This window comes from Staurois parvus, unplaced genomic scaffold, assembly GCF_062004578.1.
Source record: "Staurois parvus isolate SC_StPar_1 unplaced genomic scaffold, SC_StPar_1.0 ptg000387l, whole genome shotgun sequence".
NCBI classification, from domain to species: domain Eukaryota; kingdom Metazoa; phylum Chordata; class Amphibia; order Anura; family Ranidae; genus Staurois; species Staurois parvus.
This window is the reverse complement of record NW_028318183.1, coordinates 260,114-273,698: the sequence shown is the minus strand read 5'-3', so window position 1 is coordinate 273,698 and position 13,585 is coordinate 260,114. Positions and strand designations below refer to the sequence as shown.

The window sequence follows — 13,585 nt, the reverse complement described above, 5'->3', positions numbered from 1 at the left end:
ATACATGCAATATATATTTTAAGAGTTTGTGTATTATTAAAGTGTATATGCTATATTTCAATGACCACAGCAGCCTCATTCTCCCTTTCTTCATTCTTTATATTTCATGTATTCTGAGTAGAATGTTGAGGGATTTGTTGAACTCTATCTAGGCTTTTTCGTAGTTTGGTTACTTAACATTTAACCCCATGCCTTCTGAAGAAGCAGCCCAATAATAGCTGAACCACACAGCTGCTGGGCATCTATGCTATGTAACCAGGCGCAATCAAAGCACCCGCTGGTTACTTGACAGCTGTCATCTCACAGGGAGGGGAAGGGATGTTTCATCTGATCCTCTCCCCCTGCCACTCCCCCAGTGCCTAACCTCCTCCACATTACAAGTGCTAGATGGATCTTTGTTGCAGCTCTAGCACTTGTGGTGATCGGGTGTCGGGGGAGCAGCAGGAGGAGAGGACCAAATGAAACATTCTTTACTCTTCCTGTAAAATGACAGCTATCATGTTACCAGTGGGTGCTTGAGTAGCACCTACTTGTTACATAGTATAGATGCCTGGCAGCCATGTGGTTCAGCTCCCACTCGGCTACTTCTCTTGCAGACATGGACTTGAGTGTTATGCACAGCACCACTTGGTTCCTTCCCCAAAGAGAGATCTTGCAATGTTGTGTAAGGACACAGTGCCACCCCCCTTTCAACACCACCACCCATGGGGCCCATATGCACAGCACACATTGCACATATGGATGATACACCACTGCAGAGATCATGGTTGCAACCGATAATGAAGATCTGCATGCACAGTAGAGTAATTTTGGCAAACATATCTGCCCAATCCCTTCATAAACAAAGAGAATAATGAAAGATTTTTGCTTGCTAGAAGGTTCAGAACAGAGCGTCTAAAAAAAGTAAGCTGTAATGTGATAATTAAATTATACTGTGTGAATGGGACATGAAACAAATATAAAGTGGGTTTTATCCCAGTTTGGCTGCAAATGTAGAAATACACTTTAAAGATTTGGTTATTAGTCCCCATTCACACCTAAGCGATTAGTAGCTTGAAGCTCCAAAATGCTTGAGGAGAAAAAAAAAATTACACTAAATGGAGATGGTTCACATCCCCACTCCATGTTGCTTGAAGCCAAATGGGAAATTATTATTAATATTATTATTAATAATAATACAATAATAAATTAACAGGATTATTATTAATAATAAACACCCTAACAAAAAAAATAAATAAGACTATAAATAAAACATTAACCCCTAATCCTAACCCTAACACCTAACCTAAACCCTTTACCCTAACAAAAAAAATTATAATAAATGAATAAAAATAAAACATTAAATAAAAGCTGATGGAAAAGCGAAGAAATCTGAAAACCCTAGCAACAAATGAGGAAACAGGTGTTATTTTTCTTTATTGGCTATTAAAAAGCCAGAAATCACCACCAAAGCTCAAACACGTTTTAAAAACGCTGTACAAAAAACACGCAACAAACTCCCCAAAAAAGCGCTCAAAAACACAAAGCAAAGGTGTGAATGCAGCCTTAAGGAAAAGTTCTGTCAGCTGCACTCTGGTTGTGGTTAACAAAATTACAACCAACAAACAAACATCTGAAGATGAATGGAAATAAAATATTTTTACAATAGAACTCTGCAAGAAACTTAAAGTAAAACTATAGGTAAGACATTATTCATGTTGGGGTATTATAACCCATGTCAGGTGTTTTTTCTTTTGTTTAATTCTTTCTTTTTTTTTTCAGATTTCCCTTCACTTCTTGTCCATTAGCTAAAACAGAAAGTGAGAGGAAATCCCTAAAATGAGGGAATCCCTGGTTGTCACCAGGATCGCCAGAACTAGAAGATATCTTCTCTGTTACTGTTCTGGGGACAACCCAAAACTTGGAATTTTCATTTACTTTCACTTTTGAGAACCGTAAACATGACAAATAGAGAGGGGAATTCTCCTTAATGGAGGCACAGATAGCAATAAAAATCCAACAGGCGTTCTAATCCCTCTCCACCGTATTCAAAACTAAAAAAAAGTTATGCTTTTAGTTGTACTTTAAATGCTTCTCTTATTAACACATGTTGAATAAAAACTGTTGAGAGAAAGTGCAGCAGTGATACTTGGTTGAGCATGATCATTCCTAGGGATCCTATGCTGAACAAGAGGTGCATTGTACAGAAAACAAATTTGTTCCTTATTTAATACTCATCAGTCTTGGCTTATGTACATACTGCCTTGCCAGGGTACCAGTTTTCTTTTCTCAGGGTACCCTATAGCACAACTCACTACATTGCCTCCACTCCTTGCCATGTAACATCATGCATTGCACCACTTGTGACAAATGTGTCCTTCTTGTCATCCCTAGCTTCAGATGTACTATGTTTGGCGCCAACTGACCTAGTCATGTGCCACAAAAAACAGCAGATGACCTAATTAACGTCTACTGTATTTATAATGACTTCTCTTTTACAAAGAATTTTATTGTAGAATAGAGAACATCAAAGAATCAGTCAAAAACTGATGCACTGACCGACAGAAATAAAACATATATGTTTTCTGGTGAATAATACAGAGTATGTACTGATGGAAAGACAAGAAAATAAACTTCATACACAAGTGCCGTATATAAAAAAGGAAAACAAAACAATAAGCTGCAAAAATGGTAGACATGTAGAGACCAATGACATAAACTAAAAGAAAAAGTTGTCACTATCTGCATACAGAAGGCGGGGAAGGTGGAAGATGAAGCCTCACTGAAGGCATATTGATACTCTATATTCTGGGCTCCTGATGGAGTCCGGCAAATGGATATAGTATTGCTGGTACGATACTCAAGGCAGAAATCACAATCAGCACAAATATCGTAAATGCAGACTAAACAGAAGGAAAGAGTGGAACGAAGACAAAGAAAAGGGCTCCAGGGGGACTACGACGGAAAAAAAAAAGAGAAATAAAATAATATGTAAATCTTATAAGGACAAGAGGGACTGGTCGAATCTCAACGGTTGGGCTATATCAAGCCAGGGACGCCAGGTCTGCAGGAACTTTGTATGGGTGTCTAACGGTATAGCCGTGAGCTTTTCATTAACCATTATAAAGTTCATCTGATTTTTGACAGCCTCGAAGCTGAGGAGGGGAGTCTTCCAAGCCCTTGCGATCGTCAGCTTGGTAGCCATGAATAGATGCGATGCCAGCTGCCGTTCAGGACGAAGTAGGCCCACTAATGGTTTAAATAAGAGCGCTTCATACGGGTTGCGCTTAATATCTGTGTGAAACATAGTGCAGAGAAGGGCATAAACCCTGATCCACAATCTATAAACCTTAGGGCAAGTCCACCAAATATGGACGATGGTGCCTATTTGTTGACAACCCCAAAAGCAAGTCGGGGAGTATGTGGGGATAAAACGAGCCAGACGAGCAGGTGTGTAATACCATCTATAAAGAACCTTATAGGCATTTTCTAGAATGACAACATTCCTAGAACATTTAGATAATGCTTGGGTCATGGTCCGCCAATCCTGCTGATCCAGAGTGCCTCCGAGTTCCGACTGCCAACGCTGATGGTAAGAATGGAGGCGTTCTATAAGAAATAATGGAGGAGTAGACCAGAGAGATTAAGCATGGGGTCTATGTCTGCATTAACTTTCAAAGGGGGTCAACCTGTATGGTCCCGAATGCCCCTGTATTAATGTATTGATAAAGTGGCAGAGTTGAAGGTAGCCAAAATGCTCCCGCAGTGGGATATTATAAGAAGAGCGCAGAGTTTCACAGGTGAGTATCCGAGTGGGAGAGAGCAAGGAATGTACATCGTGGAAGCCATGGGCTAGCCACCAAGCAAACTGTCCAGGATTGTCACGACCTGGGGGAAATAATGGATTATGTAGCAAACGTAGTAACGGCAGGTGGGCGGAAATGAGACCAGCGGAATATTTAATAGAATCCCAAAGATGAAGCGTAAGCGTCAGCATCGGACTAAGGAATGAAGGGCGATGAATAGGAGGAAGCCACGGCAAAGAAGAGAGTGGTATTGGGTGGGAATCCACCAAGTCTACAGTAGCCCACAAGGGAATATTGCGAGATGCATGGAGATGGGCTAAGGGGGCAATATTGGCTGCCAGATAGTAAGCCTGAAGATTTGGGACAGATAACCCACACTCGGTCATACGGGTAAATAAGATTTGTTTGCTAATTTTGGGTCAAGAGGAGCCCCAAATGAAAGACAGGAGTTTTCACTGATGAATACACAATATATGTGAGGGAACAGGAACTGGTAGAACTCAAAACACGTATAATAATTTAGGAAGATAAGTCATGCGGATCGCATTGATTCTACCGAACCATGAAAGTGGATAGTGAGACCAGGAAGACAACATCTCTGTCAAATCACTAAAGACAGCGGGGAAATTATCCTGATAGAGTCTGTCATAAGTCAGAGTGAGCTTGATTCCTAAATACGGCAGGGCTGAAAGTCATTGAAAAGGGAACGAATGTTTCAGAGTCTCAAATATTGATGCTGAAAGGGTAATCGACATAGCCTTAGATTTGGCAGGGTTGACATGGAGACCTGAGGGAACTGCAAAGGAATCCAAAACTCCAACCCCCGGAATGGTAACTGACAACAATATATAGTCAGCAACCAGAGATAACTTATGTTGAGAACCAGCTACATCCATTCCCTTAATATCAGGATGCATACGAATGGCTTCTGCCAAAGGTTCTAAAGCCAAAATAAATAGTATGGGAGAAAGTGGGCAACCTTGTCTAGTTTCCCTGCCAATCGGGAACGTTGACTCAAAACCGTAATATTTGAGTTTTGCTTGGGGGGACGTATATAGCGAAGAAATTCAACACAAGAATGAGGGAACAAAGCCAAAATGGTGAAGGACCGACATGAGATAAGGTCATGACAAAGTGTCAAAGGCCTTGCTGATATCTAGAGATAGGAGCATCATATCAATTTTGCGAGTATGAGCCAGATGTTGTAACTGTAAAATGCGTCTGATGGCATCATCCGCTTGTCTGTGGGGGACGAAACCCACCTGGTCCTTCTTAATCAGACAAGAAAGGAAAGAATTCAAACGAGTGGCTAAGATCTTGGTTAGGATTTTCATGTCGATGTTAATAAGAGAAATTGGCCTGTAATTTGCCCATGAGGAATGGTCCCTATCCGGTTTTGGGATCATAACCACATTAGCAGTCAGAGAGTCAGGGGAAAAAATCAAACCTCCCTTCATCGCATTGTACATAGCGGCAAGGTGAGGAGCAAGCACATCAGCTAATTTCTTGTAATATAAAGTCGTGTATCCATCTGGACCTGGCCGTTTGCCCGTCTTCAGATCCGCAATGCAATGCAAAACTTCCGATATTTGAATATCACGATCCGTCAGGTCCTTATGAGCCTGAGTCAAAGTAGGCAAAGAGAAATGGGACAAGAAGTCAGAGATAGACTGGGAATCAGCCCGTGTGGGATCCGTATAAAGTCTGGCAAGTCGATGCCGGAATTCCTCCAACACCACTACAGAATTACTTGTAAGTACATTCTGGCAAGTGCGTAGAGAAATCGATTTAGGGTGGTGCGTAAAAGAGCGCAATCTACGTGCTAACTATAATGACTTCTCTCTCTAAAATGTCCAGGCTCCCATGCTATACCTTGGTGGGCACTCTTATTTGGACCCATGTATGTTTAATACATTAAAAAAATAAGCCGCTGGTTCCGCTTGTTTATGACTTGACTGTTCTGCTTTAGCCATTTGCCAGTTCAGTGTTCCAGATATTTTACCAGGCCTATTAGTTTCTAGTGCACAAGAATTCATCTGTAACTGCAGTACTTGCAGGTGCAACATGAGGTTCTGCCAGCTTTTCTTCATGGGTAAAAAGTGTAGAAATGAAATGTAAGATGGGAGCTGCTTAAAACTCATTAGAAACACACTAACCCTGGCACCTCTTACAGTGCAGCTGTCAGAGAACCGAAAGTGATTGCACATGAGATTAGCAATGAGAATGTAAACTTCAGCATGCTGGAAAAAAAAATAGTTTCATCTAGAATTTCCTGCTCATCTTGTTGGACACCTTTAACCCAAGAGATGCCCCCCCCCCCCAAAACATATAAAAGAGGAGGTAAAGACAAAAAAATCCTGACCTACACTTCTTTAGTGAAATCAGAAATAACTGGAAGTTCTGAAAAAAGACCTGCATGGTGTGATTTGGAACGCCAGACATTCAACAGAATTTTTTCTGTACAGTAGAAGTATTTAAAACCTGTGAGAGCTAAGGGCACAAGATAAAGAAATTGCTTTATTAAAGTAAAGAAATAAGATTGCTGTTGCAGACCTCTCTTTGTAGCTGCTTGTCTGTGTTGCTGACCTGTTTGCTTCTAAACTAAATCCAGACAAATCTGTAGAAAAAGGATTTCTGACTTTTCTGGTTTGCATGCCTGTTCTAGGTTGGAACCAGTAGATGAACATAATAGGCACCTTTCATCGGAGGCCAGCAGTGGCAGGCCCTGTAGTTCCCTTATGACAGATTTAGTTTAAACTTCTTTGTATTCTAAGCTCTCAATTTACTTTCTCATGTATGTGTAAACCTACAGATTTGCTTCCCTATCAGCCAAATTTGGATTTTACTTTTCTTGTTACAGGTGTTTTAAGAGCTGCAACACAATGTGGGCCTTTCATTATTTGCCCATCTATCCACATTTCTTTAGCATTACCTTCTGCTTAAGCTGGCCATACATTATTATGTTTTTTTTTGTTCAACCAGTAGGTTAAATTAAAAAAATTAATAAATTTCTCCATCCACGCATTTGAGGTGGATATGGGAATCATTCCTGCTGTGGCTTTGTATTCTGACGGGGGATCCTTCCCTGCCATCAGAACGCACTTATCAGTGTTTGACGGCTATAGCCAATGGCACTTATCCTTGTAGAAAAGCCCATCAGGCTGGTTGTACAGAAGTCAGTCGGTAGGTTGACTTCAGTACAACCAGCCTTCCTGTACCTGCTGTCCATACTCTGTCTACCCATACCTCCTGAACCGGCTGAATTTTGATACATGTATGGGTGCCTTACTGTTTTAAAATTGAATTTTTTTTAAGCCTTGATTTTGACAATTCTGCTTCCTAATTTTTAGTAATTGTAGGAAAGTTGTCTAGTTTCATGCTATTTTGTATTGATTTTGGTTCTTTTTGTTCCATTTGCAAGAATGAATGAAACCCATTCCCCCCACCCCCCTTCCCCAGGCAACCACCAGCACACCTCACTACAGGACTACACTGACAGATGTCCGCACGCTAAAACAGAGCATACAGGCAGTGTGAACAAGCCCTTAAAGAAATTGTATAGTACAATTATAAAATCTGTGCATAATTTGGTAATAGGAGGTACACCAGGAAAGGTTTTCTAGATGAGATGTCTCATGTTGAGGTGTGTACCTATTCACCAATGGGTGCTAGCATAGTGAAACATCATGGGTGCAGAGTCCTTTCATTAGTAGATCCATATTAGCCACAACTCAACCTAGACAGAAGGCTGGGGCGCAGTGATTTTCCAAGGAGCACATCTACAACCTTCACACTCCTACAGTAAACTGGGGAATAGTGCAGTTGGCCAAAGCGGTGCGCCTGACTGTGTCCTCACAAGGGAGCATGAACTTGTAGAGAAGGGAGGATGAACTTGTAGGCAGTTGGCATCTGATGGAACCATGCCAGTATAGACAGCGCATACAGGGTTCCATTCTGCATTGTTTCTTTTAAATTTCCAAATATGTAAGCACTGTATGCAGAAAACCAGACTGTCCCTTTAAGTGGTAACATGATTCCCAGCTCATGGCCCTCACAGCCTTGGGCCTAAGTGTGACTGCAGGCAAGTAGACCATCAAGGGGCATGTTTGATTTACATCACTTGTACTTCCCATCTTCCAGACACTGAACCCTGAAGGATTTGTGGAGATTGTTTATTAAGAATACATACCTGAAGTAGTGTTAGATGTCCAAGGACAGTGAAGGATTCTCTTGAGGGAAGGGTAGAACTTTTTCTGAAGGAGTTTGAATGCAGTATTTGGGATCACAAGAGACAATTTTTTATTTTGGCAGCTCTGATGTGTGTTAACGATGTGATAGTATGCCTGAAACATATTCTATGTGAATGGTGACCATTATATTTTATAGCTTAATGTGCAGTTTTGATGTATCTGTCGCTTGCAAGAATTCAATAGAGATACAGTATATGAAAGGACCACTTTAAAGGCATCTGCACATATCATTTGGACGTATGAATGTTATCAGCTGACTACAGATATCTGTTGACCAAGCTGCAGTTTTTAATAAGGCATATTTATAAATCATCGTTTAGTATTTATCGCCTGTAAATACAAAATGGTTAATGGGAATTTACATTTTACTTGTCATAGAACTCAGCAGTTACAATTATTAAACAGTCTCTACTTCCACAGAGTTTCACCCATCTGCCCTAGTGTACTAGGAAAAAGGTACCTTGCTGGCTTTCAGCAACTAATGCCCAACACAGAATTCACCTCACTATCATCCACTAGTGCACTAGAGGGGAGGACCAATACAGACGGGCAATGGCCAAAATAAACAAAGCAGGATGTTTCAGGCCACAGTCTGTAAAGAAAGATTTAATTGATTAAAGCTGGGTATACACTAGTAAATTTTCATTTTAAAGCTGGCTGTACAGTACACGAGTAGGTTTTCAAACAAATATGACTGGACGAGTGTCAATCAAAAGTACTTAAAAAAATTTTATGCGTTTAACATATGATTTTGGAATGAATGTAATTTCCCAAATGAAAACCACATACACTGTTCAAAATGTTTGTTTAGAAAAATTTTCTGTCCCTCTATGAATTGTCTTGTCACTGTGGTTGAAAATGAACATCAATTTCACCTAACCAACCATTAAAAAATTGAATGAACGTTCCTAAAACTAACATTTTTTTCTCAAACGAAACCAGTTATAACAATGTGTGGCGTTTTCATTAAGGAAAGTCCATTAACTTAAAAATCAAATGTTAAAAGCTAACACAATTTTGATCTGCTTTTGAACAATATTTACATACTTCGTCTGACTGAAAAAAAAAAAGTTGAATGTACTGAGAATTTTTGTATGACTGTTTGTACGAAAATCTACTAGTGTATACCCAGATTTAGTGCTTTCTTGAATAATGCAATAATCCATTAACATGGATTATTATCCATGATACTTATGTAACAGATATGATTATTGTATGGGTACATCCTTTTAAAGAAGTAAAGAGGTTGTAACATGCTATCTTGTAATTCAATTTTAGTTTAAAAAAAGACACTTTCATTCCTTCTATTGCCTAATTTGTTTATAATTTGCAACACAGATGATTTATGGTACACAGTTTGAGTATAGAACAGCCCCAGGAAATCATTGTGCATCTTTTCTCTGTTCAGCTGTCTACATTTTACGTTGGGTGCCAAAGGTACTTCAGGAGAGCATCTTAGTGAACAAAATAGGCTTTATTTACTAGGCTTTATTTGTAAATGATTTTACATTTTTTTTTTTTTTTGTGCACTTGTGCTAGGTTAAAATACTCTGTGATTGGCCATTGAGGCACTGAGAGCTGCATTGTAGGAAGGCGGGGGGAGGGGGGTGAATGTGTGCATCATGCCCAGAAGTAATGGGTTGGTCTGGGGGCTGTGGTGCTGATGTGCACAGACATTGTGAGAAAAACACCAGAGAGTGCCAAGTATACTGTGGAATGGTTGGGAGGGATAAATAAGGACAGGTGCCCTTTAAGTGCCTAACTTTAGGAATAAAGTATTACTGATTTGTAATTAAATTAACAAGAATAACATAGGCTTCTTTTGAATAGGTATTGTGTCAGCAAACAAAATGGCGGTCTCCAGCTTATATGTTTTGAGTGATATGTTGTAAGGGAATAGTAGCTTCACTGACCTTTGTCTTGCATCATGCTTTTGGGATGTGTTGTAACACAAACAGCACTTGTACATCATGATTTGTAGATAATAGCTTGGATCATATCCATCTGAAACTGTGGTTTAACAAGGGATGATTCAAACAATTTTTGTCTGTTTGCAGGCGTTGTGGGACGACCAACCTGATAAAAGTGATCAGCTGAAGGCACGGAGGGAATGGAGAGATGCATGTCTGAGTCACCTGGCTAAGCTGAAGAAAGAAATTAAAAAATGAATAAAATATTTACCTCAGATTCAGAGTGTCATTCGGTGAACTTCATGCTAATACTAGCTTGTTGGCATCAGCCTACAGTGCATTTGCCAGAGTTTTGCAGTGTACTGTGCACTGAACACATGGGCAAAGAGAAGAGCCTGCATTTTTCAGTGCCTTCATTTAATCATTATGAAAATAGTAAATTTTTGATATGAAGAATTCATTATGAATTGATTTTTGTTTTTCTAATCAAAATTTCTTCATGGGAATACCAAGGTTGTGCAGCACTGTGCTGTCAATGTCCTACACAACTAATCAAGGCTCTCAGCTGGTAGCTTAGTACATAGGATGACACGGATTTTAAAGTAAGATCAGTTCATTCTAACTTTAAAGCCCAACTTATTTCTACTTTTGATTAGAGCTGGGAGGAGCAAATACAGTACATCTGTTAAGTTTGGCCATAACCCCCATTGGGAAGAATTCACAACACCACAACACTTTCTGTCCCTGTATCACACACTCTCTCTGCTCCAAGGTGGGTCAGCTGGAAATTGGATTGTGTGGGGTACTAACCCAGGTGTAGCTATAGCATTTCCACAGAAAAAAATTTGGATGGCTGCACACCCAAACATAAATTGCTAAAATCGACTTTATTGTGGCAAAATATATAAAAGGCATCACAGATGGCAGACGGGAGACAGAAAGGTTAACGCTTTTCACACTACAAAAGTGCTTTGTCAAAACCTCAATGGGAAGAATTCACAACACCACAACATTTTCTGTCCCTGTGACACAATAGAAAAGGAAGACAGAGACAAGAATAATAACATAACAGAGAATATAAGGTTTCCCTATTTATTGAGAAAGGTCTGTCTTCCTACTGGGAAAATTACCCAGCACTTCCTGTTCTGACAGTTAGTGAGGGAAAATTCTCACAAGGAACACAAATGGCAATAAAAACCTAACTGTTTCCATCCCTTCCCCATTCTATCTAAAACTAAAAAAAACTTTTGTTTTAGGTTGGGCTAGAAATAGATGCAATCAGCAGTAAAATTGCTTATTGGTATAGTATTAGGGTAGGTTAATCTAGCAATTCTTTTCTAATGAAATACATTCCTATCCTCTTAAACCATATGCTTCTTTAAAATGTATTTGAACCTTAACAACAAACCTCTCTTTTTTTGTTCCCTTTGGTCTGTTAATGCTGAACTCTGGGAAAAATTAAAACCGCCCTTGCAGTGGTTTCCCCCACACTGCAAGGGTTAAATGCTTGTTTTTCTGGGGTAACATTAAAATAAAACCATTTATTTTCCTTTCCCTTGCTCTCCCACCAGCTATCTTTTTTTCTTTTTTTCTTTTTTTTTTTTACCTGTGGACACTACAGGTTTTGGGTGTGCCCTCAGCTTCTTCACCTACAATGCAAGACTGCTGATCCTGCATTGTACACAATGAGGTTAGAATGGTGTTGGAGCACTGATTAGAAGCAGCTTTGGCAGCCAGTTCTATGGAAAGAAGCCATGGATAGGGTACGTAAAACAGCATTTAAAGGTACCCTAGTGAAAAATAAACATTTAGTTTGGAATTTTCCCTGGAATTTCACTTCAAATAAACCTTGGAAGCATTTTGTTATATCTATTTCACAAGTTAAAGGATAAGTTCACCTCTTAAAAAAAAAATAATAAATGCACATTTCAGGTAAAAAAATGTGCATTTATTATTTTTTGCTTAGGAGTCAGTACAGCATTGCACTCGGGATCAGCAGATCGCAGAGACAGTGACAGGCTCTTGAACACGTTTGGTGCAGGTAAAAAATGTGCATTTACTATTTTTTTTATTAGAAGTCAGTAAAGTATTGCACTAGGGATCAGCAGATCGCAGAGGCAATGACATGCTCTTGAAGATGGTTAGTGTAGCTGTCTGCCCATACCTCCAATATGAGCAGGCAGTTACTTCAGTATAGAAAGCTCAATTGGCTATGAGAGTTCTCACCAGCACCTTCACAGTCCACCAAAAGGCTGACAGTACTTGTAGGCATTCATTCACAGAATTCTGTAAATTAATGACATGGCCGTGTGGGTGGAGCCCCACATTGCTGCACTCTTTCCAAATTGTGACAGTGGGGAGAAGATGTGGGACATATGTTTTTAAAGAATAAGTTCACCTTTGGGAACATGTTACATATCTGTTTGCTAGACATTTCTTGTGCTGCTAAATCAGCAGAGGAAAAGAGCATAGGAAGTTATCGATTACATTGTTCTCTGCTGAGGATTACAGACCCAAGACACTCTGTTGTTCAGAATAGAAGGGGGTAGGGTTCTGTAGTACTGACTGGCTTCTGTTGTTCGGATACAGAAGAGTTAGTTAGCATTTCAATTTACCCCCCAAAAGCATTGACTGTTATTTTTTTTTTTTTTTGTGTAAACCAATAAATCAATATACTGTATGGACTCTTTTATCATTTCGTCTGGTGCTTCTTCCATTGGTGCATATTTTTTTCTGGTAACCTGCTGGGTACCCACAGGAGGGTAGCCCTGTCATTTTGTGAGCAGCTTAACCTGAGTCAATGAGCTCTATGAATGTTTTTGTCCTCTCACTACTTTATATGAACTCACACCAAAGTTCTAGCACCCCTTTTTTTCTTCATTGGAGAAAGCATTGACATCCTATCGGTGGAAACGTGTTACTGGCAGAATCTTGGAAAAAACTGTTGCAAGCACCACATCCAAGAACTGGTAAGCTGCAATAAATTTTTATTTTTGGGTTTACCTACGTGATAACTTGACATGTATGTACACACAGTGTAGGTTTTGATTTAAATGTGCAACCTTGTCTCTGTTATATGCATTGAAGTGCACTGTCCATTGTTTGGTGCCTTGACCACGTTATAGGACCCATTGATTACAATGACTCTATCCAGGCATCTGTCTTATGCTGTCCCCTTCCTACCATAGTCACTTGTCTTGGGGTCTGTGTCGAAGGGCTTTTGTTCGCATTGCATGGATTTTAGGGTTGTAAAACCTGCTTGAAGCAGGTCAATTGCAGGTTAGAAGGAGGTCATTTGCAGCTGCACCTGTTGATTAATGATCTCAAAAACATCTCAGACTGATGCCATCAACAGAATTTCAAAGTTCATTAACACAGGCTGTATCATATTTGAAAGTAATTAGATTCTATACCCACAATAGACATGTCAAGGCTGGTGGCAGAAAAAAAATGAAGGAGAAAGTTTCCCATTCTTCCTCAGTACGTCTAGAGCAAATGACTAGAAAGCTTAGGCACTAACCATATGGTGAAGCAACAGTGAGGTCCTAGACAGATTTCGTTGGCAGGCAGGGCAGCAGGGAGGATAAGTGTCAGAGTGGCCTTAGAAAAAGAATTATGTCCAGTAGTGGACCAAACATTC

General features: G+C 39.8%; 1 protein-coding gene across 4 annotated transcripts in view; it reads left to right on the top strand.

Moving 5' to 3' along the window:
- CRYL1 (crystallin lambda 1) overlaps positions 1 to 12,625 on the top strand; it is a 245,028-nt gene extending 232,403 nt beyond the window's left edge. For all 4 annotated transcript variants that reach the window (XM_089685783.1, XM_089685785.1, XM_089685781.1 and 1 more), the window contains exon 9: positions 10,093 to 12,625. In XM_089685783.1, coding sequence (XP_089541909.1) covers positions 10,093 to 10,203 — 111 coding nt within the window. In that variant the 3' untranslated portion in view covers positions 10,204 to 12,625. The remainder of the gene's footprint in view (positions 1 to 10,092) is intronic.
- Positions 12,626 to 13,585: the final 960 nt, after the last annotated feature.